Source organism: Melospiza georgiana, chromosome 8 (assembly GCF_028018845.1).
Source record: "Melospiza georgiana isolate bMelGeo1 chromosome 8, bMelGeo1.pri, whole genome shotgun sequence".
Taxonomy (NCBI): Eukaryota; Metazoa; Chordata; class Aves; order Passeriformes; family Passerellidae; genus Melospiza; species Melospiza georgiana.
The window spans coordinates 5,789,784-5,813,592 of NC_080437.1; the positions used below are offsets into that span (position 1 = coordinate 5,789,784).

Consider the following 23,809-nt stretch of genomic DNA (forward strand, 5'->3'; position numbering starts at 1 on the left):
ATAACCAGCCTGGGGACATCCCTTGCTCAGCTCTGTTTTTGGTTGTTCCTGTGTTCTTTGATGTTGGCTCTGTGGCACAGGACAACCCGCAGCTCTCAGCCACCCACCAGCCCACGGTGGAGATCACCAAGCACAAAATTCCATCAGGAATTCAGCTTCCTGTGGAGGTCCAGCTGAGGAATGTGGCCTGTGCAGTGCGAGGCACAAGCTGGGAATGCTGTGACTGGGATGAGCTTAGATGGGATTTCTGTGTTTGCTGTGTTCCTGGGGGTCTGCCCCATTTTGCTGTGCCATGACCACCAGTCTGACCACTAAAAACCCGTTTATTTGCGATTGTTGTTGAGTGGATAAAGATTAAACCAGTGTGGTTTAATCTCAGAACTGAGGAAGGTTTGAGCACTGGCATCTCTTGAATCCTTGTCTGACCTCATGTGGAAGTCCCAGTCCCTCAGGACATCATTCCAGAACAGGAAACAGGCAGAGATGTGTCCCAAGGCAATGTTTTTGTCCAGGTTAAGCCTCTTAAACCTTGTTTAACCCCCCCCTCAGCCCCAACCCCCTTTGCTGTTCCTGGCAGCTTTTCTCTCTGCCAGGCTTTTTCCTGGCATGACAGCCGAGCAGGATTTATGGCTGTGCCTAATCCAAACAACCTGTAAAAGTGTTGTAGAGTGTTTAAAAAATAATAGTTGTTATAATTCAAGTGAAGAACAAACAAACACTTGCATTCTCCTCTGTGTGCACAGACCTTAACTCAGAATGGAGGTGGGGAGAGATATTAGTGGGAGAAATTTCTTTTCCTCTCTGAAAGGGGCTGTTTAAATGAAATATTCTGTTTTAATAACACAGAGATGTTAAGGCTCCACAGACTGCACACAATTTACTTGACCTTTATAAATAGAACAGCCTCGTCTCTCTATTGGAAAACAACAAAAGAAAAAAAAAACAAACCTGAAAGTAGCATGCAGATTTATTAACCAGCACAGAGAGGAATTGTTAGATTTTATTCCTTGAGCAGGAAGGCAAATTGTCCAAGTAGGATTTGGAGAGAATAGCTTCACATGCAGCAGCTTTTTGGGATGGCTGCCAGAAAAAAATGAAAAGCAGATCCATGCAACTGTCAGGTGGAAAATGTTGTATTCCTGAGAGCTCCTGCAAGAGTTCCAGTTTGGGAGGAAAGAAATGCTGGGATGGCTGAGCACCTTGTGAAGCTGGCATCAAACTGTGCCAGGGGAGGTTTAGATTGGATAAAGGAAAAACTTCTCCATGGAAATGGTGGTCAGGCATTGGAAGGGACTGCCTGGGCCTGTGGTGGAGTCCCCATCCCTGGAGGTGTCCAGGGAAGGTGTGGATGTGGCACTTGGGGATGTTGTGGGAACGTGGTGGTGGAGTCCCCGTCCCTGGAGGTGTCCAGGGAAGGTGTGGATGTGGCACTTGGGGACATTGTGGGAACGTGATGGTGGAGTCCCCATCCCTGGAGGTGTCCAAGGAAGGTGTGGATGTGGCACTTGGGGGACACTGGGTGATTGTGGTGGAGTGGGGCTGATGGTTGGACTCAGAGAGCTTTCCCAGCCTCAGTGGTTCTGTGGTGGGAAGTGCAAGCTGCCAGCTGCTGGAATCTCAGGCTGGAGAGGGAAAAATGAGGGGAGTTTAAATCTTAATGCAGCTTTTAGCACCCATTTGGACACCAGGGCTACAGATTATTCAAGACCTGGTAATTTTATTCTTGGAATAGATGGGGAAAATCATGGAATTCCTAGGGTTGGAAGGGATCTGAAAGCTCATCCCATTCCACCCCCTGCCATGGGCAGGGACACCTTTCGCTGTCCAAGGTGCTCCAAGCCCCAAAGTCCAGCCTGGCCTTGGGCACTGCCAGGGATCCAGGGGCAGCCACAGCTGTGCCAGGGCCTGCCCACCCTGCCAGGGAACAATTCCTAATGCCCAATATCCCATCCAGCCCTGCCCTGTGTCAGTCTGAACCCATTCCCTGTGTCCTGGCATTACAAAGTGGGTCCAAGCAAGCAGAATGTCCCAGTTCCCTTAGCTGGAAGAAGTGGATTTCTCTTCTTAGTGTTCCATAATGGAGAATCCTAGGAGTTCTCATTCCTGGAGAGAAACTGTCTCTCCAGGAATGAGCACTCATTAATTACTTTTAAATTTAAAAGTTAAAATACTTTTCCAAAATCTGCCTGTGCAACACAGCTGCCTGAAGGGCTTTGTTAGGTGAGCAGAGGTGTTTCATTTCAGATAAGGTGGAGCTTTGTGGGTGAAATAGGGTAAATAAACTGAATTCCATTGAAAAGGAAAGACTTTTCAAACCTGCTGCAAAAGGAGATGTGGAAGTGCAGGCTCCAGGATAAACAATGACCCACCCAGGGTTTGGCTGCTTTTTTTGGGGGGTTTGAGTTTTCCATTCAGGTCTGGGTTTGAGTTTTCCATTCAGGTCTGGCTGCTGTTGCTCTTTGGGAGAACAGGCTGCATTCAAATTTTATAAAGGAATGCTCAAAGTTGTTGTATTTTCTGGGACCCCCGACGAAGGGAGGAAATGATGAATCTGACTCCGTGTTCTTAGAAGGCTAATTTGTTATTTTATGATCTATATTATATTAAAGAATACTAAAGAATAGAGAAAGGATAGAGACAGAAGGCTAAAAGATAATAATGAAAAACTTGTGACTTCTTCTACTGTCGACATAACTTGGCACTGATTGGTCAATGAGTGAGAACAATGCACATGAAACCAATGAAACAATCAACTGTAGGAAAACAATGTCCAAACCACATTCCAAAGCACCAAACACAGGAGAAGCAAATCAGATCATTATTGTTTTCATTTTTCTCTGAGGCTTCTCGGCTTCCAAGGAGCAAAGTCCTGGGCAAAGAGATTTTTCCAGAAAATACGACAGTGACACAAAATTGTGCTGTTTTCTCATTGACTTGAAAGGCTGGAATGTTTTGTTTTTTTGTTTGTTTTTTTTTTTTTTCCTTAAACTCACTAAAGGAAGGTGTATTTTCCAGGAATTCCAGTGCCAGTTAATTTCACTGTTCAGTGTTTAAGACAGGCTTGGGCTGATCTTTCCAATCACCTGAATATATGGGATATGAGCATTTATGCAAACAGCTCATGCCTGCTTTTGACTTTAAAGTAACTGTTATCTTTAAAATGCACTTAAATTTTAGATGACACTTTTTTGGGCGTGTTGGGATTAAACTGGATTTGAATTATTTCAGCTCCCTCCAGTAGTTCCTGCTTCCTCCACGGAAATAACTCTGCTCCTTGGCAGGCACGTTTTCTCAATCTCTTTTTAGCTCTTTCTGTGTATTCCTTTATGTAAATATTTCCTCAACACAGGCCTGTGGGGCACGGAACAGACTCAGAGCACGAAGAAGAGTTGTAGCAGTGCTTTTCAGAAAGTGAGCAAGGTTTCTTTCCTAGTCCTGTGAAATATTTGGGACAGAGGAAAGGAGCTTTTCCCCTAGAAACCCACATGTGCTGCATTGGAAGAAACACCATTTCTGTCTCCTTGTGATGCACTGATGTCCTGGTCTGCTTTTTTTGTGGGATTTCTTTTCTTCATTTTCATGGAACCTCAGAATGGTTTGGGTGGGAAGGGTCCTTAAAGCCCATCCAGTGCCGTTTTGGCTGCTATTTGCTCAGCTGCCCCCTGAGAGCAGTGAAATAGCAAAGGGGCAGGGACCTGCAGGAGGAGCAGGAGGGGAGAAAGCATTTGTGGAGGGAAAGGAAAGAAAAATCCATGGTGCTCTGCACTAGGAATGTCAGTGAGGCACTGAGATGAAAAAGGAACACAAGCCAGAGTTGTTGCAATGGGAGCAAACATTTTGGAGATGGGAGATGGTGTGGGAAGGTGATGAGACATGAGGGAGGTGGAAGAGGGGAGAGTTTAGTGCAGGATAGTAGTGCAAGGGAAGGAAAGCAGTGCCAGCAGTACATTATGGGAGCAAACTTCGTTTTCTGCTCATGTGATGCAGATAAAGGTAACCTAATTCTCTGCCCTCCTCTGGCTTATTTGTTCTGTCACAGTTCTCAGCCCTGAGAGGAGGTTGGTTCTTCTCTTTGGTGCTCTGTTTGGAGACTTCCTGTGAACTAAAGGTTTTCTGTTGAGGACCTGGCCAGCAGCATGGCAGCACATTTGAACTGTGCATTTCGGGGCTTTCCTGGCTTGCTGAGGGAGGCAGAAAAGCTGTGTGCCTTAATGCCTGTTCTGTGTGTCCTCAGAAACACGTGCTGCTCCTGTTTCCTTTGGAATGGCCCTGTTTGTAAAGGGGACAGCCTTCCCCTGGGAATACCTCAGTGGATCCCACACTGGGATTCTGGTTCTGCAGGCTGTAACACCAGGAGGTCACAGTGGCTCCTAAAGACCAGAGTGAGTGACCCCCAAAACTTACTCAGGGTCTGGAACCTGTGAGGGAGCTGGCAAGGGTCTGGAGCCCCAGGAGGGGCTGAGGGAGCTGGCAAGGGGCTGAGCCTGGAGCAAAGGAGGCTCAGGGGGGCCCTTGTGGCTCTGCACAACTCCCTGCCAGGAGGGGACAGCCAGGGGGGGTCGGGCTGTGCTGCCAGGGAACAGGGACAGGACAAGGGGAAAGGGCCTCAGGCTGGGCCAGGGGAGGCTCAGCTGGGACAGCAGCAGCAATTTCTGCATGCAAAGGGTGCTCAGGCCTTGGCAGGGGCTGCCCAGGGAGCTTTGCAGTGCCCAGCCCTGCAGGTGTCCCAGGCAGGGCTGGAGGTGGCACTCAGTGCTCTGGGCTGGGCACAAGGTGGGCACGGGGCACAGCTGGGACTGGATGATCCTGGAGGGCTTTTCCAGCCTAACTGGTTCTGTGATTTCACAGTCTCCATGTTATTCCTCAGCTTTCCTTGGGCAGCACCTTTTGTATTGCTGCATCCTTCTTTTACCTCTGCATGTCCATTCCGTTAGGATTCCCTGAGGACAAGTGTTGCCATGAAATGTGAGGTTACTACTTGTTCAGAAATATCTTCCCATTTGCCACAAATAGGACATTTCCCTTCAGTATCCTTCCAGCTGAAATTCCTGGAAACATTCAGTGCCTCTGGAGGAGAGTTACTTTGATCAAAGAAAAGGGCTGTTTCCTAAAGTCCTTCAAATTCAAAGCTCTTCATCTCTCCCTCGCCTTCCATCAGAATTTGGTGCCTGCTTTCTCCTAGCTCATTTGTCACTCTTATGCTTCAAAACATTTCTTTTAAGTTCTCTCTGTCTTGTGCTTACATGTGGCTGGATGATTGCAGCTATCCCTGGAGTTTGTCCCACATGGTTTATGGGAATTAGGGAAATTTCTCTGAATCCCCAACCCACCACCAATTACCCCCTGAAGATTGTTCTTCACAATACAAGATTTTATGACGATTCAAAAGGCATGAGACTGGAGCTTTCCATGCCTGGGGTTGTGTTTTTTGTGGTGTGGGTTTTTTTTTTTTTGGGTGAGAGGGTTTTTCTGGAGGTGTTTGCCTTGTGCTGCTCTCATTCCTGCTGTGCTGAGCATCTCTTCTGTGGCTGTGGGATCTCCCGTCCATAAGGACAGTGCTTCAGAGTTTGGGTTCTTTTTTTTGGTTACAGCCAAAGGCAACATCACAACCACGGGATTCTGAGTGAAATTTCTAAAACAGGATGAGCAAGAGCATTTGAGAGCAAAAGCCCTGTGTTGTTTTGGTACCACAGAGTTATTAAGGTTGGAAAAGATCTCCAGGGTCACAGAGTCCACCTTGTCCCCTGATGCCTTGAGAAGGCTGACCTAGAACAGAGGCCAGATAGAGTTAAAGAATAAAGCAGGGATTTATTAAAAGGATCTCCTCCATGGATCCACCTTGGGCAGCACAAGAGCCCAGCCAGGGCTGCACCCAGGGTGAACCAAAATGGGCACAAAATGAATGAGTGGTCACCAATGCAGTCCCATCTTGCTTATTTTTCTCTTTTCAGCCCACGTTGTTTGTGCTCCTGGGCCTGAGGTTTGGATCATTTGTCCTTGGTCCCCAGCTACAGCAGGAATTGTTTTGTCTCCCTGCTCTGTGCACAGAGCTCACCATCCCTTGATGTGAAGCTCAGACCCACACACTAAAGCAGGACAGAATCTGAAAAATAGAAAAGCTGAACCTGAGGGCATCATCCCAGCCCAGAGCACTGAGTGCCACCTCCAGCCCTTGCTGGGACACCTGCAGGGCTGGGCACTGCAAAGCTCCCTGGGCAGCCCCTGCCAAGGCCTGAGCACCCTTTGCATGCAGAAATTGCTGCTGCTGTCCCAGCTGAGCCTCCCCTGGCCCAGCCTGAGGCCCTTTCCCCTTGTCCTGTCCCTGTTGTTCCCTGCATTCCTATCAGAGTTGTGCAGAGCAGTTGTTGGCATATTCTTAAAAACTCGGTGGTATTGTCGTGATCAATGCTCATGCAGTAGAAATAGGAACAAGAAAATAATATTTTGAGTGTGCCAGCCTCTCCCCCACCTGCCTTTGAGCAGAAGGAAGGCAGCAGCAGCTCTGCCCTGCTCCCAGCTCCATCCCCCTGCTTTTCCACAGACACCTCCTGAGCTTCCTTCCTGCTGCTGCTCTTTCTCCAGTTAAACGTTATCAGGTTGTGTGGCTGCTCAGAGTTCATCGTGCCGGCCACAAGGTGCTTGTCCAGCTCTAATCTGGTTTATTGGCAGGCTAGACAGAGCCTGCAGGATGTGCTCCCATGGCTGTAGCCTGGAGTGACCCTTCTTGCCCTTCTGTCCCCACTGGCTGCTCCTTGGTGCTTGTCAGTGGGGAGTTATTTGGGTAATGCCACGCATCTTGCAAATATTTATGTCCCAAAGCCTGCCTGCAAATGTCAGGCCTCCTGCTGACTCGTGGAGTAGGAAGAAATAGTTTTCCTTAAAATCCTCAGAGATATTTATTGGAAGACTGAGGCTCCAAGCACTGTCTGCATTCTACTGCCACACGCCTATGGCATTTCATCCAGGGACTTCTCCAGGCTGGAGAGAGCTGATGGAACTTCCCTGGTGACACTCCCATCCATCACAAGCTCTGGGTGAATCACAGTGAGGGATGTGCAATCTCTGTCGCTGCTCTCCCCTCCCCATCCATCACAATTCCTGTGGATCCCCCTGCTGAACTTTCACTGGAGCAGCTCTGTATTTCCCTGGCTGTGACAGCATTCCCTGTGGATGTGTTTGCCAGGGAGGAGCCAAGTGTTTCTGCAGAGCACATCCATCTCTCCTGGCCCACGGTGCACCTGGAGGAGCTCCTGACGTGTTCTCAGCCTCTAATCCAGGAGAGCAGAGTGAGCTGTCTCTGCTCAGAGCATCTCTAATTGGATTTCTGCATCTATGTAAATTAGGTTATCATCCCCTTGGCAGATTTCCTGCCCACTGCACCAGGGTGAAGCCATCTCCGTGGTGGCCATCAGTAACTCCCTTCTCCAGGGAATCTGGGTGCAGCTCACTGCCCACTCCTTCATTTATCCCTAGGGAGCCACACAGGCCTCCAAAGGCACTGACAAACTTGGGGCAACTCTTGGAGCTGCCATTTAGTTCCATTCCTCATCCCTGCCTCCAGTCAGGGGAACTGCCAGGACTGGAAGCCCTCATGGATAATGGTTTGATGGATGGAGAAACTCCTGCCTTTCAACTCCATGGTTCTTTCCAAGATCGCCATGACCTTCAGGATGTGTTGTCTGGGTCTCTGTGACTCTGTCTTGCTCACCGAGCTCCTTCTGGAGGAGTTTGGGTTGTTTCTGGGTTCCTGGGTGTGTAGACATATGGGGACATGTGTTTTCTCTGCTATTTTTGTAGGTGCAAGAAGGCTCCAGCACAGCTGTGCTGGATGTGAGCGCTGAAACTGTGAAATGCATGGGGTAACAACCCCCAGAAGTCTGCCTTAGAGACACCCATCCTCCTTCACCAGGGCTTTGCCACGTGTTCTGGAGGAATTTCTGCATGGAAAGGGTGCTCAGGCCTTGGCAGGGGCTGCCCAGGGAGCTTTGCAGTGCCCAGCCCTGCAGGTGTCCCAGGCAGGGCTGGAGGTGGCACTCAGAGCTCTGGGCTGGGCACAAGGTGGGCACTGGGCACAGCTGGGACTCCATGGCCTTAGCAATCTTTTCCAACCCAGTTTTTTTTTCTCTGATTTTTGTGTTTTCGCTTCTCATTAGCTGCCCAAAGCTTCTGCTGTTTGCTTCAGGTAATCAAGGAGCTGCTCAATCCTGCTCTGAGGGCTTGGTAGTGGTTTCTCAAAATGCAGCTCATGTGGGAGTTCCTCAGAGCTGTCAGGGAGTGCAGGAGGAGGCAAATTGTGCTGGCAAGAACCAAGAACTGCTTCTCCTGCCTGAGCCTGCCAACATTTCTGGGATCTAAACCTGGGGCTTTGAAGGATGCAAAACAGGAGCCTAAAAAAGGGCGGTAAATGAAGATCTGTGGGGTGAGACATGTTAAAATGCAAGTTAACCAACTCTTGCCTACAGTATTTTTATACCAACAACAATTTTCAGCGTAGGTGAAAGGGGATTTGAATTTTATTTTTTTTTTTTTGCTGAAATGATTTTTCTTTTTAAATGTCGAATGCCAAAATATGATATAATGAACAGCAGTGTACTGATATATTTAGAAATCCTAAATGGAGCTGTCTGAGCAACATTCTCTGCAGAGCAACTCGGTTCTGCGACTCTAAGTTGTATTGAAGTGCAAGAAAACCTGGAAATGTGGAAGCTATTTTCCTGACTTACAGGTTTAGATCAGGGTAGAGTTGCTTAACCTCTTTTTAAATTGGCCTTTTGTGTTAAAAATTTGAGTGGACTCTTGTGAAGAACCTTCTTCCATCCAACTATTCAGGAGCATTTTTAAATTAGCATTTTGGTTAAAAATTTGAATGAACTCTTGTTAAGAACATCCTTTTTAAATTGGCATTTTGGTTGAAAATCTGAGTGAACTCTTGTGAAGAACATCCTTTTTAAATTGGCATTTTGGTTAAAAATTTGAATGGATGCTTGTGAAGAACGTTCTTCCATCCAGCTCTTTGGGAGCATTTTTAAAATTTGGCATTTTGGTTAAAAATTGGAGTGGACTATTGTGAAGAACATTCTTCCATCCAGCTCTTCAGGAGCATTTTTAAATTGACGTTTTGGTTAAGAATTTGAGTGGACTCTTGTAAAGAACATTGTTCTGTCCAGCTCTTCAGGAACACTTTAAAATTGGCATTTTGGTTGAAAATTTGAGTGGGCTCTTGTGAAGAACCTTCTTCCATCCAGCTCTTCAGAAGCATTTTTAAATTGGCATTTTGGTTGAAAATTTGAGTGGACTCTTGTGAAGAACCTTCTTCCATCTAGCTCTTCAGGAGCAGCCACGCTGAAGATGTTTAAGATCCTGCCCAGAAATTCCCCTAAAACCTGAAGGTGGGCTGTGGGTTGTGTGTTGTGGGAATGGGAAGCCTTGTAAATAAAATCCACAAGTGTATTTAAAGGCCTTCATGTTACTTGGTCCCAGACTTGAATCCTACTCTTATTCCCAGTTACTGAGACAAGAATAGCTCTCTGGAGTTATATTTAACATTCCCTTGAAGGAACATCCAGAGTGGGCTTTATCCAGAGCCAAAACAAACAGCTAATGCCGAGTTATCAGCTATTAATGGCCCCAGATCTTACCCAAAGGTTGGAGCTTTCCTCTCCTGCTCTGCTCCTCAGAGTGAGTTATGAAGAGATCCATTTGTTCCCTTGCAGGATTTAGGATTTGAAGGCATTATCCAGCATTTCACCCTTCAGGAATTGCCCTGTGCTGGGTTTTTTTTTCCTGCTCTGGGAGCTTTGGCACACAGGGAGGACTTCACCTTGCCTTGGCACCAAGAATTTCACTTTGCTTGCAAAAGCAGCTTTACTGAAGGGTTTGGGCTTCAGCATGGTGATTGGGGGATTAAATAATCATCCTGGAAGTTCTCCTTCCTACCTCTGGTTCTTAGATGGGAACCTGGAAACTGACAACAATCCATAATCCTGCTAAGGGTTTCGCTGGTAAGGGAGGAGTGCCAGGAACGGGTCTGGACTGCTGTCTCTTGGTGATGCTCATTTTGGTACCACTGAAGGCCTTGTGGGTCTCAGTAACCTCTGGATGTGTGGCCAGGCCACAGGAGATTGAGTTCTGCAGATATTTCAATGTGAGGAGGGCATGGAACTGTTGGAGCAACTCCTGAAATTGCTGAGGGGGTCTGGAGCATCTTCCCTGTGGATCCAGGCTGGGAGAGCTGGGAATGCTCAGCCTGGAGAAGGGAAGGGTGTGTGGAGACTTCACAGCTCCTTCCAGGGCCTGAAGGGACACAGGGGAGCTGGAGAGGGACCTGCAACAGGAACTGGAGGGACAGGACACAGGGAATGGGTTCAGACTGACAGAAGGGAAATTCAGGTTCCACAGACAGAAGAAACTCTTCCCTGTGAGCCTGGAGAGGCCCCAGCACAGACACAGAGCAGCTGTGGCTGCCCCTGGATCCCTGGAAGCGTCCAAGGCCAGGTTGGACAGTGGGGCTTGGAGCACCCTGAGATAGTGGAAGGTGTCTGGGACAGTCCAAAGGGGGAGGAAGGAGGTGATTTTAAGGTCCTTTCCAACCCAAACCACTCTGGGTTTCTATTCCAGAGCAGAGCTGAGTGTTTTAGTCTCGCCTACTCTTTGAACTGCATGAGGGCTTAAAGCAGAGTTAGAAGCTCTACAAAGGTGAGCTTTGAGCAAAAAGCTTCCCCAACCCTGCTGGAAACTGTGCTTTTTGTGCCACTTGGAATGGACACCCCCTTTGGAAAGGGAGATACATCTGGAGACAGCTTTTAAAAAATCTGTCTGACACTTCTTGCTGTGTATTTGTATCCTGCTGGATGGTTTCTGGAAAGCTGGAGCAGGCTCAATCCTTGGCTGTGTTATCCCTTTTTAAGGAAGGTTTTTTTTTCTTTTTACATGGCCACATTTTGTAGAGGTAAACACTTTTAAACATTTCACAGTGTGGATTTTAAACAGTTGTTGTAGGGATTGGCTGGGTTCTTTTATCCCTCCTCAGATTCAGGGACAGAGGCTGCACAGATTTTTTCCATACATTTTATCTCTGAAATCAGCTTAATTCCTTGGGCAGGGATATGGAATGTCCCAAAAAATAGCCCTTTAGGGCATGAGTTTCTACAAATAATTTGGATTTTGTGGTGACCCAGCCCAAAAAGGTGCCATGGTTGTAGTAGCTTTGAGCTGGGTTTATTCTATGAGTAAGTAACAAGTTCTCCTCTCCCAGGACCCTGTGTTTTTACTTTTGTAAACTTGAACTCTCTCTGTCTGCTTGGTCAAGTTCCTGTGGGTGTTTCCCTCCTAAATATGGAGATTTAGGTTATTAGTAGTAGTTGTTAATTCCTGATGGGGGAAACATCAGAAAGAAAAATACTCCTTCCTCCCTTTACTATTGGCATGTTGAAAAGTTTTGCTCAAAGTTGAGATGGAAACAGCTAAATGGTCTTGCTTAGCTTTGTGACTCTGAAGTGTTTTTTTTCTTCCCCTTTTTTGCAGGCATCTTTCAGCCTGTCCAACCAGTACGTTGCTTTTAATTTTCCTTACTGATAGTTTCAAATAGTTTTGCTTCAAAGCTGTGGTATTAAACGCCCTACATTTTAGAATTGTGTCACCAATGATTAGAATAAATTAGGAGTTCAGTTTATTTTTCCTGATCCACCTCTGTTTAATCTGCTATCAGCAGCACATTCCCTGGAGGTGGTTCCTGGGTAGCTCCCCTGGACCCTCAGGCTCCTGCAGGCTCCAAACTGGGGCTGCACCACTGCAGGGAAGGCTTTGGTTTCTGGAAGCATCCCTGGAGAGGGGTCTGTCAGAAGTTTTTCCATCTGCTCCTAAATTCTTCCCTTCCCTAAAAGCCAGCAAGTGGCTTTTCCACATTGAGATGAGCCCTTCTGGGATGAAGAACAACTCTGTGTTTCAATATTTACTGCGCGTGCCAGAAGGTACAAACCCAACGTGGGGAATGTGTTGCTCCGAGAGAAGAGCCTGGGATGAGCATTCCTTGTGTTCCTTGGAAAATGGGAATTCCTGTCAGGATAACAACAGGGTTTGGTTATTTTACTGCTGGCATTGCAAAGCACCCCAGAAAGGACTGGGGTGGGAGGGATCTTAAAGCCCATGCAGTGCCACCCCTGCCAGGGCAGGGACACCTTCCACTGTCCCAGGTGGCTCTGAAAACCTGGATTTGGGCACTGCACAAGCAGGTTTTTAATGCATGAAGTGTATTTGTAGGCAACTTGTTAAGGTTCTTTTTGCATGACTTCTGCAAATTCGAATGCAATTAGCTTCTTCCTCCCGTTGCCTTATTAATTACTGTGATGGACCTAAAGTGATTTGGGACAGGATGTATCACGGAGGATTGTGCCCTCTTTTTAAACTCTTCATCAAGTCTCCAGCACATTTGGTCATTAATCTTGCAGGAAAACAGGGATGGCTTGGTGCCAGGCTTGCTCTGGAGGGGAAAGATGGCAATAACTGCTTTCTACTCTGAGTGACCCTCTGAAGGCAGTGACATCCACTCCAGTGCTGAGTAAATATTCATGGAAATCCTCCTCCTTCAGACAAACTCATTTAGAAGCAGTCCTGCTGCCTTACAAATGTTGTAGGTTATTTTGTTTGTGCCTTGTTCCTATTAGAAACCTGAACCAGAAAGCACAGAAGAAATAAGAGCTAATGGAACAGCTGTATCTTGTTTAAAGCACTTCCTTGCCATGGCAGGAGTGTGATTTTTAACCATTTAAAATACTTTTTATTCTGTGTTACTGGGTAGATTCCTGTATTCACACATGTGGGATAGCTGCTGCTTTGAAATAATGGTGATGATTAAGGAATGCCGTGGTTTGGAGAAGCATTTGAATAATTTGTTATAATTTTTTATTTGAATAATTGGGAACTAGGAGTTAATTCATGTGTTTCTGGGCTGGTGACAAGGTGGGGATTGGACACAGGCTGGACTTGATGGTCTTGGGAGAGCTTTTCCCACCTGGGATTGGACATATGAATAAACACAATAGAAAAAAATCCTGTTTATTTGAAATGGCTTCTGTGAATTACAGGGAAAGAAAAGATAATAATAATAATAATAATAATAATAAAATAATGTGGAAGTTGCTGAAAGCCTGGCATGTGTGAGTGTGTGGGACTGGCAAGCCACAGCAGTGCATGAATAATTTTTCTGAATTATTAAGAGTGATGAAGATTCTCTCACAGGGAACAATGGAGAAGCTGTCGTTATAGCTCTGATGTTGTATTTTTAGGACCAACTCATTTTCAAGTGTGTCAAACTCTGCTTTTTTCCTACTCTGTTCTGAAAGATGGATGGAATATTTCCTGCTGGAAAGGTTGGGAGCTCCCAGTCTGTGGAGGGTGGTTTAGTCTGTGGTGGGAAGGATGGAAGGAGATGATTTTTAAGGTTTTTTCCAACCCAAAGCAGTCTGGGATTTTATGGAATATTCTCATAAATAAGCAGCTGCCTTGCAAGGTGGTTTTGCCCTGTTTAAGGGCAGCTAGAGGTGCTTTTCTCACAGGCTTTGTAGTGCAAGCCTCATCTTAACCAATTATCCCTGCTAATAAAGCCTATTTTACTCACATTCAAGCATGACTGAGTTATTATCCAGCCCTTTCCTTGTGGGTATTTAATTTTAGGATGCTCAGATGTGGCAGAGATGAAGCTGTGTTTCTTTGATAGCCCAGCCAACGTGTTTTCCTTCATGGTGATGTATTTTGTGGGGTGGTTAAAAGGGTTTGGATGACCTCTGAGCTCACTGTGATGTTCCTGTATTGAGGATAGAGACTGAATCAAGTGATTCACATGTTCTCTTACACATCTGAGATCATATTATTATTAATATAATATTGATAATATTATTAAGCTTTTGAATTTCCTACATTTTTTCACATTGGGTCAGTTTTGCTGCTTCTCCCCTGACTAGAATCATAAAGGCTGGAAAAGACCTTTATGCTCATTGAGTCCAACTGAGCTTTCCTGTTCCTTTGCTGTTGTCTGGACCAAATTTCCCAACTCCTCCTCAAATCCTTCCCCATGTTCAATTCCAACAAGGAGAGCTTTGTTTTGTGCTGAGGGTCTCTACATCGGGAGGGAAGATTGACTTGGGCCAGGAATTCCCCAGTGTCTTTTTGGGTCTTTTGGTTTTTGCAGCAGCTCCACTTGAAATCCTGACTTTGTCAAGGAGAAATGAGATAAATTTGGAGCCTTGGAATGAAATAAAAGCCTGGAATTGGAATTCAGGTGGACGTGATGAACACAAAAGCTTTAATTAGGTTTTCTCTGGTGGCCAGTTGGGCACCACCAAGGTGCAGCTCTACCTGGGGGTCCTTATTTGCACACAGGGGGTGGCTGTGAGGGCAGATTCCAACTCTCAGGAATGGTTTTGTGGTGTCCTGAGCCCACCTTGTCCTTGGCAGCCCGGTCCTGTCCCCTCCTGCCCTTCAGCAGGGTCACTTCTGGTGGCTTCTGGTGCCCGGTGTTGAAATAACCTCCAAACTATCAAAGGAATAAAAAGAATCTTAAACATCACCGAGCTGGCAGTGTGGTGGGTGGAACCCTGAGCTGCTCTGACCCTGTGCAAGGCTGGGCTGGTTTGGTGTCAGATTGAGCTCTTTTTGGATTTAGAGATGGTGTTTTAAAAAACTTTTATTCTGTTTCCAGTCTTAGGAAACGGGTGAGACAATTCAGATGTTGTAATTCGTGTTGTTACAATCAAAGCCGACTATTTTTTAATTTAATACACTATAAGTGTTTATAGTTATAATACACTAAGTTACATTTTTCATAATTCTATTTCTGTTAAGTATCCAGTCTTTTTTCAAGGCCATCCTTTGAAACTTGTTTCTAGTTCCATTTCTCTTTCCACAATGTCTGTCTTGTTCCATTTCTAAGCCAGCATTCCTTAACTCAGAGTTTACACACAGATGCACACACTATGTGAGCCTTCAATCAGGCTTTGAGAATTCTCTACAAATCCACTTCCCACAGTTTGGGTGTCCCCAGTTCCCATTTAGGCTCCTTTTTCAAGAAGACACGACCCATTAAAATGTTTATCTTTGAAAACCTTGTTTCATACTCATCTTTGCAGCAGTTAAATCCCTCCTGGCTGCTCCAGGGTGAGGAGTGAAGGGCTGAGGAGCTGCTGTCCAGCCTGGATGTGTTTTAGGAGCTTCACTTTCGGTCTAGATCAGGATTTAACATTCTCAGTTGTCCACCTGCACAAGTGGGTTTAGGGATTTTGTGCCAAATGCCTCCTGTGGTGATTAGAATATAAATACTCAGAGAATCTCCATGCAGTGTCACCCTTTGGTGTGCTCCAGTTTGTATAATTAATAGAAAATATAATAAACCAAGTAATAAATCTGTTCGCTTCTTGTTTGTGCTTCCATTCAGTTTTGTGTATGGAAGATATTCCAAGAGCTGTGTTATTGTAGATGCGAAACTTGTAGCTAAAAGGGGATTTTGCAACCCCACAAAAATCTATTTTTATTGCAGGGCTGGATGTGTCTAAAGCTTATTTACAACAAATAATTGCAAGTTCACGTCTTTGTAATTTTTTGGTGTTCTCTGCATGTTTTTAGGGAAAACACTGATTTTTAAAATACATTTATTTATTCCTCAGGTCCAAGGAGCTAATAAAGGAAGCAATCCTTGACAATGACTTCATGAAGAACCTGGAATTGTCCCAGATCCAGGAGATTGTGGATTGTATGTACCCTGTGGAGTATGGCAAGGACAGCTGCATCATCAAGGAGGGAGATGTGGGTTCCCTGGTCTACGTCATGGAAGGTAGGGTTGGGAAAAATCTTATTTATTCTTTTTTTTTTTTTTTTTTTTTAACACTTGGACACAAAACCTTTCGTGGGAAAAGCGGTTTCAGAGAAAGAGGTTGTCTAAATATGGTTGCTAAAAAATTGTGTGGATTGCTTTTGGCTGGAAAATTCAGCCTGGATTTGTGTGCCCGCCTGGCTAAAGAGAGGAGGTGAAAGCTGTTAACCCTGCACTGGAATAAACCTCCCCTAAGCAGAGCTGCTGTGCTTGGAGGTGATGGTTTGCTGGAAAAATGAGGATTTTAACAGAAGGAATGGAGATGGGAAGGGGTTGTGGAGCAGGGAGAAGGTGCCCACAGCCTCCTCCCAGGTGGAAATTTGGGCATTCATTGTTTTAGCCATTTTTTCATGGATAAATGAGGATTTTAGCAGAAGGAATGGAGATGGGAAGGGGTTGTGGAGCAGGGAGAAGGTGCTCAAAGCCTCCTCCCAGGTGGAAATGTGGGCATTCATTTTTTTAGCCATTTTTTGCATGAACACATGAGGATTTTTAGCCATTTTTATGACATTCATGACATTTTTAGCCATTTTTTTGCATGGACAAATGAGGATTTTAATAGAAGGAATGGAGATGGGAAGTGGCTGTGGAGCAGGGACAAAGTGCTCACATCTTCCTCCCAGGTGGAAATGTGGACACAGCATGGATAAATTAGGAATTTTACAGAAGGAATGGAGATGGGAAGTGGCTCACAGCTTCCTCCCAGATGGAAATGTGGACATTCCTTTTTTTTAGCCATTTTTTTGCATGGAAAAATGAGGGTTTTAACAGAAAGAATGGAGATGGGAAGTGGCTGTGGAACAGGGAGAAGGTGCTCACAGCTTCCTCCCAGGTGGAAATGTGGACACAGCATGGATAAATGAGGAATTTTTTTTAGCCATTTTTGTATAGATAAATGAGGAATTTTTTTTAGCCATTTTTTTAATGGATAAATGAGGATTTTAGCAGAAGGAATGGAGATGGGAAGTGGCTGTGGAGCAGGGAGAATGTGGAAATGCTGGTACAGCACACAGGGCTCTCCACAGGAGAGATTAATTTTCATCCTTGGGAGGATGGAAAATGGTGTTGGTGCATCCTGGGCATCTGCTTGGTCCCAGGATGTGCTGAGGTTTCTCATTCAGCTTTGTAAAAATCTTCTAGCCCTTGTTGCCAGTGTTTTGCCTTTCCAAAATCCCAGCTCCTTGTGCCTGGTGCTGTTTGCTTCCCAGGTTGTCTTGCTCTCCATGTGTCAAACTGAGCATATTTTGTGTGTATTTGTGCTTTTTATTGTTAAGGAAGTGCATGTCAGAGCTGTCAGAGTTACTGAGCTGGATCAAACCTCGTGTGCATCCAGAGTGGCTGATCCTGAATTCTCAGGGAAATATCCCTGCTTTCCTTCCTGCTGTGATTTGGTACCACAATAGATAAAAGCTTATCAAATTCTTCTTGCTCCTCACCACAACTCAAACATTTTGGCCAGATAACGCCTTTTCACTTGCTCATCTATATTTTAATATCTTCAATTGTTCTTTTAAACAAAAAAATCTTTCCAAGGCAGTAAGCCATCCTTTAAACAAGCTTTCCTGCCAAATTCCTCATGCTGTATAGTTGCAAATACTCCTCACTGCTTTCCCAAAACAACTTGAAACTTCTGTCCTTTTAAGGTTAAGTCCTTTCTCAAGGCACAGGTTTAATTCCTCTGGCTTTTCATAGTTTTGAATTTTGCACATTGAAATGTTTTTTTCTGTGAATTATATGTTTCCATCCCCAGGTTTAAGGTTTGCATGGAAAGACTGGAGGTTTGCATGGAAAGGTTGGAGGTTTGCAGGGTAAGATTTAAGGGTTTCAGTCCTCTGAATACAGAGACTGCTTGGAGGTGCACAATCTGTTTTGTTGATGATAAAAAACTGCTTTAAAATCATCCTTGAATGGTATTTTCTTCCTAGTGGAAATGTGGAGGATTTGCCCTGTGCAGTTTTGTGCTCACTTGCCAAATTTTCCCCCCACCAGAGGTTTGCTCATGGGATTTTTGCTGCCCTGCTGCTTTTGGGATGTTGTGTTCAATGCTATCCCTTTAAAAAAACCCCAAAGAACAGGACATGTTGGAATCTGGGTGTATTTATCTCCTGCTCAGTCTCTTCCCACTCCCTGGAGAGGATTTTGGGGTGATTTAGGGGCAGAACTGTTTCCAGCATGGTTTGGGGTATTGATACTTCTTACTACTCAGATCACCCTTTACTGCTGATAGATTTTATCATATTTATGACAACTATTTAGCCTTGTGGTGATTAGTGTGCCAGAAATGTGTGTCAAAACCAAATTTTGTGTTTCCTTGGCACTTGAGGTTTTCCGTGTTCTCCTGGCAGTGTGTGTGAGGGCACGACTTGGCTCTTCCCTTGGCTTTGTAACTTAATTTAAGAGTATTTAGATAGCTCCCTAAATATGCATAATGCCTTGCAAACCCAATTATGGAGAGTTTATAGTCTGTGTTTAGACATAATGCAATGAGTGATGAAGTCATGGAAATAGGAGAGGACATTATCAAATAGGTTGTGCTATGGTTATGAGAGCTCATTTTAGTTCATCATTCTGTGTCCTGTCAATTATTAACGCAATCAACCCAAATGAAAACTCTGTTCTTTGCAAAACTCTTCTGGAGAGACCCATCTTTGAGTATTACTGAGAGGTGTTTTCTCAAAAATCAAATAAATTCTGTCCTCCTTCCATTAATTCCTTTTCCCTTCCTTACTTGGGCTCTTGCTGTTCTTTGAGCTGGTAGTGACAAAAACCAGAGCTTTGAGTCAGGAGCTGAAGCTGAAATTTCTCAGCAAGCAGAATCCTGAATTTAGAGCTTCTTTGCTTTTAATAAGTCTAATAAACCTTTTTTTAAATTTTATTTTTTAATTTTTTTTCTTTGTATTCTGAAGTGACTTTAGCCACTGTGTCTTGCTGGCCAAATTCCCCCCTCTGGGGATAGGAGGGCTCCTGGTTCAGGCTTTCAGGTGCTGGCCCCACCACATCCTATTCTTTAAAACACTTTATTTCTCTGGCTTCACCCTCCCTGTGCTGTTCCTTCAGCCCTCTGAGAACACCCCTTGATTCCTCTTTTGTTCCAAAAGTAGCAAGAAACCCCCTCACCTTTTCCTTATTAACTGAAATGGGTCAAGAGATGCCCTAAACCTTGAGCAACACCAAAAAATTTCCCTTAGAGCTGTGCTTTGAAGGTGGGAATGAATGTATTTGTGATGTGACAAATACCCATAGGGGCTGAAATTGCTGGCAGCATTAAATATCCCTGCTGTGCCCACCTCCAGCAGGAATATTCCCCCAGGCTGTGAGACTGGGAATGAAAAAAGGGGCATCAGTGATGCTCTGCCTTAAACTATCCACATTGAAACTCTCAGCTCTGCAGGGAAAACAATTGCGAGAGGAAAATAAATTTATTTATTGGATATATTCCCTTTCCTGGGAGAAAGTTTGCTGTTCTGAGAGGGGTTCAAATAGAAAGTTCTCAGAGCCAAAAAAAGTTCTTGTAAATTGATCATAAATGAGTCTGCTACCTCATTTTTTTTTTTTTATTTAAGAGAAAAAACACTAAACATTTCCCTGGATGTGTTTAAAAAAAGACTGGATGTGGCACTTGGTAGTTAAATTGAGGTGTTGGGGCCTGGGTTGGGCTTGACTATCTTCAAGTTCTCTTGCAACCCAATGATAGTGTGAATTCTGTGAATTTTCCAAGTGATATTTTTGCAGGTTTGCAGCATTTGCTGACTTTGCAACATTCCTAACATTTTGCTGAAGGCACTTAAGGAAAGCACAGGCTGGGGAGGTGTTTTCAGAGAGCTGCACCTCAGCTCTGGGCTGTGCTGACAGGGCTGGGGCTGTGCGTGGGTGTGCTGCCTCACACTGATGAGGATAAATGTGAAATCTCACCTCCGACCCCAAATGTTTCCCCTGGCTGAGCCACCCAGCTGCAGCCTGTCAGGATGGATTAGGGCAGGAGGATCCTGGGCAGAAATCAGGTGGCAAGGTCCAGGTTTGAGGCTGTCCTGTGAATAAACAGATTTTTTTAGAATAAATTTTAGAATAGAATAGATTTTTTTTTTTAGGTTTTTTAGAAATTTTAGTCATAGGCGTAAAGAGTCCTCTCTGTAGGGTTGGTGTCATTCCCATGTAAGAAATAATTCAGTGACAGAGGGGAAAGGGGAATTCCTTGGATTAACTCTTTTGTGGCTCATGGTTTTGCAGGCTGTCAGGTTGGATTAGGGCAGGAAGATCCTGTGCAGAAATCAGGTGGCAAGGTCCAGGTTTGAGACCCTCCTGTGAATAAACAGCTATTTTTACAAAAAAAAAATTAGACTAGAATAGAATTTTTTTTTTTTTTTAGTCATAGGTGTGAATAGCCCTCCCTTTAGGGTTGGTGCCATTCCCATGAAGAATAATTGGAAGAAATAATTCAGTGACAGAGGGGAAAGGGGAATTCCTTGGATTAACTCTTTTGGGGCTCATGGTTTTGCAGGCTGTCAGGCTGTATTAGGGCAGGAAGATCCTGTGCAGAAATCAGGTGGCAAGGTCCAGGTTTGAGACCTTCCTGTGAATAAACAGATTTTTTTTTAGAATAAAATTTGGAATAGAATAATTTTTTTTAGGTTTTTTAGGAACTTTAGTCATAGGTGTAAAGAGTCCTCCCTTTAGGGTTGGTGCCATTCCCATGAAGAATAATTGGAAGAAATAATTCCGTGACAGAGGGGGAAAGGGGAATTCCTTGGATTAACTCTTTTGTGGCTCATGGTTTGTATTATCAGTGGATGCTGCACATGAATTCTGAGGCTGCAGCTCTGCGTGCACCTGGAGAACCTGAGGGAAGAAAAATCCCCTGTGTGCTCCTGCTTCCACAGGCATGGAGAGGGAAGAAGCAACTTTTTGAGAACAAGCCCCTGTTTTAGTATTTTCCCCTCTCCTCCTAAATTTCCTTTTATTTTTATCTTCAGTTTTGTGGATTTGCCTTTTATTTTTAAAGGTGACTTTGTCTCTTGCTTCCTTCTTGGTAGCTCCCCCAGAGGAAGGATCTGACTGAGATTTCCCATGGGAATGTGGGTTTCTGGGAGTCTTGGGAAGCAGTGTGTTCCTAGAAGCTGTGGGGTCTGCTGGGATGTGGAGCTGGGGGCTGATAAGGGAACACAAACAAAATCTGTGTGGCTGTTTGAAGTACGGAGATGAATAATGGGAGTCCTTCCATGGGGTGAAATGCTCCTCTGGGAGGCTCTGGGGTTTTTCCTGTTGAGTCCAAAGCAAAGCAGGCACATGGATGTTGTCTGTGTTCCCCCAGGCATCACCTCAGTGCCTGCACAGCCTCTGCCCCAAGGATTCCTGCTCAGTGTGTTGGCACTGACGTTTCTCACTCCCCACATCTACCTCTTCCCTCCTGGGCAGTTCCCTGCTTTCCCCCCAGGGTCACTGCAGGCTCTGGGTACTCTGTGCAGTCATCCCTTTGTCACACCTTTGTGTCACCTCCCTGTGACCCTTCTTTCCTCTTTTTTTATGGATCTCATTGAACAGGACTAATTCCCTGGGAGGGTCTAGTGAGTCAGATCCTCCTCCTCTCAGGGAAAGGGATGGTGGGACTGGTACTTAAAAATGAGCAAATTGTGGAGAACAGGGACCTGTTTTGGATTCAAGGAGCATAAATGATCTGAAGGATGGAGCAGCTCTGCTGGGGGAGCTGGAATTGTTCATCCTGGAGAGGAGAAGGCTCCAGGGAGAGCTCAGAGCCCATTCCAGGGCCTGAAGGGGCTCCAGCAGAGCTGGAGAGGGACTGGGGACAAGGGATGGAGGGACAGGACACAGGGAATGGCTTCAAAGTGACAGAGGGCAGGGCTGGGTGGGATATTGGGAATGAATTGTTCCCTGGGAAGGTGGGGAGGCCCTGGCACAGGTTTGGCTGTGCTGGGGTGTTCTGGGTCACTGTCATGCTCTGGGATCACACCTGGAGAGACAGAGCTGAGCCCCTGCAGGTGGGATTTTTCACAGTATGGTTTGTCTTGTGTGCCCAAATACTGTCCTTGCTAGGCTTCCTCTGGGAAATTCCTTCCTTTCTAGTCTAGGGCCAGGCAGCTTTGAGTGCTTTTCCCAAGGATATTCCTGATAACATTGCTAATTCCCACCTCTCTGCATCTCCCAGGGGCTCTGTGGAAGGTGATAGCAGCAGCATCCATTGCAGTCAGGGCTCTTCCAACACAATTGAGGCTGTTCTGCTTCCAGGACTTGTTCTGCCTCTCAGAGCAGCTGTTTTGGACCCTACCTGAGATTCCAAACCTCCTCTGGAGGGGTATGGAGCTGCTATCCCAAGCAAAAAGTGCACAGGTGCTGGTTTGGAGACTGGGGAGCCTTCACTCAGTGTCCAGAGGAGCTCGGTCTCTTGGTTTGAAAGACAGGTGTCTGCTGAAGAAGGCAGGAGCCTCCCCTGAAATGGAAAATGTAAACTCCCTCCCTCTGAATTATTATAATTTTGAAATTAAGGGGCTCTCAGGCAGAGATATGGGAATAGGAATAACAGTTCTTGACTAGGAAAATTAAAATACAGATGCAATAGTACAAAAAGATAAACAGAGCCAGACCATGCCCTGCCCCCTGTGTGTCAGGGGGTGTCCCAGCCCCATCCCATGGGGGCTCAGCCCTCCTGCAGTGCCAGCTGTGGCTTTGCTGCAGCAGGGATCCTGCACAAGGGGGGAGTTTTCCTCTGCAGCTCCAGGGCTGCTGCAGATGGGCCTGGGCTCCCTCTGGCCATGCAGGGCAGCAGAAAGCTGCTCCTCTGGCAGTGCAGGGGGCAAAGGCTGCTGGGGGGTCCCAAAGCTCAGATTGGATCCAGGTAGGAATGCTTGGCTCCTCCCCTGGGCGGAGCATCTCCCCATGGGATGGTGGGATTGGATCAGCCCTGCAGGGACACTCACTGGCCATGGACAGGAGATAATTAATAATTAATGGCCCATGAACAGCAGATAATTAATAATTAATGGCCCATGAACAGCAGAGATGTCCTGGAGGGAGGGTTGGTTGTAGAAGAGATAAACAAAACTGCCCAGTTAACAGCAGAGAACTGCCCCACCTCTGACAGATGGAAATAGAATCCACACCCCCATTTCCAGCCTCAGACACTCAGTGTGGCAAGGAATGAATTAGAAATTATGGCAATGTGGGAATTTCTGCACAGCCTGCCAACAAATCACTGTTTTCCAAGGAGCCTGCCTTTCCCAGGACTTCCCAAGAGGTTTGGGAAAATGTCCTGTGGCAGCAGCTTCTTCTTTGCTCTCCTGTTTGATGCTTTCATCTGCTTTTGTACTGTTCATTTTTGTTTCATTCATCCTGGTATTGCAGGGTTGGGCAGGAGTCAGATCAGGGTTTTTCCTCTGCAGGCTTCATGGGTTTCCTGCCTCTTGGAGAAATTGGGTTGTCCTGCCATACCCAGGGCAACGGAATGCAAATCTTCCACTGTTATCAGCTCGTTATTTTAATTTTACGGTGTCTTAATAATTAACTCTTCCAAGAGTATTATTTACCCATATTAGTGATGGGGAATTAAACATTTCTTGTACTTATTTCATGAAATGTTCATGAGATGAGATGAGATATGAAAGGATGATTGGGCTTGTGACAGATGTGATTTGATATTCTGGATGGAGCAGTTATTTTTAAAGCTGCACAACTAAACCTTAGCACTTAAAATGCAATCAGAAATAATGGTGAAGTCATCCCTTCTCAGCAAGGAAAAACCAAATCTTTGGTTAACTAAGCCAGTATTTGGTAGGGAGAAGAAAATGGGATCCAAGCTGGGACTGGTGACTTCAGACTTCCCAGATTTGTGAAGCGCCAGACCGGGAGAGGAGAGGAGGGACTGGAGGGTATTTGATGATTTATACAGATATTTGATGATTTATACAGATATAAATGCCCCAAAGAGTGAAGTCTGGT

At 45.5% G+C, this 23,809-nt stretch overlaps 1 protein-coding gene across 2 annotated transcripts in view; it reads left to right on the plus strand.

Annotated features, from left to right (window-relative positions):
• PRKG1 (protein kinase cGMP-dependent 1) overlaps positions 1–23,809 on the plus strand; it is a 352,826-nt gene that overhangs the window by 18,166 nt on the left and 310,851 nt on the right. For both annotated transcript variants that reach the window (XM_058029350.1, XM_058029351.1), the window contains exon 2: positions 15,657–15,823. In XM_058029350.1, coding sequence (XP_057885333.1) covers positions 15,657–15,823 — 167 coding nt within the window. The remainder of the gene's footprint in view (positions 1–15,656; positions 15,824–23,809) is intronic.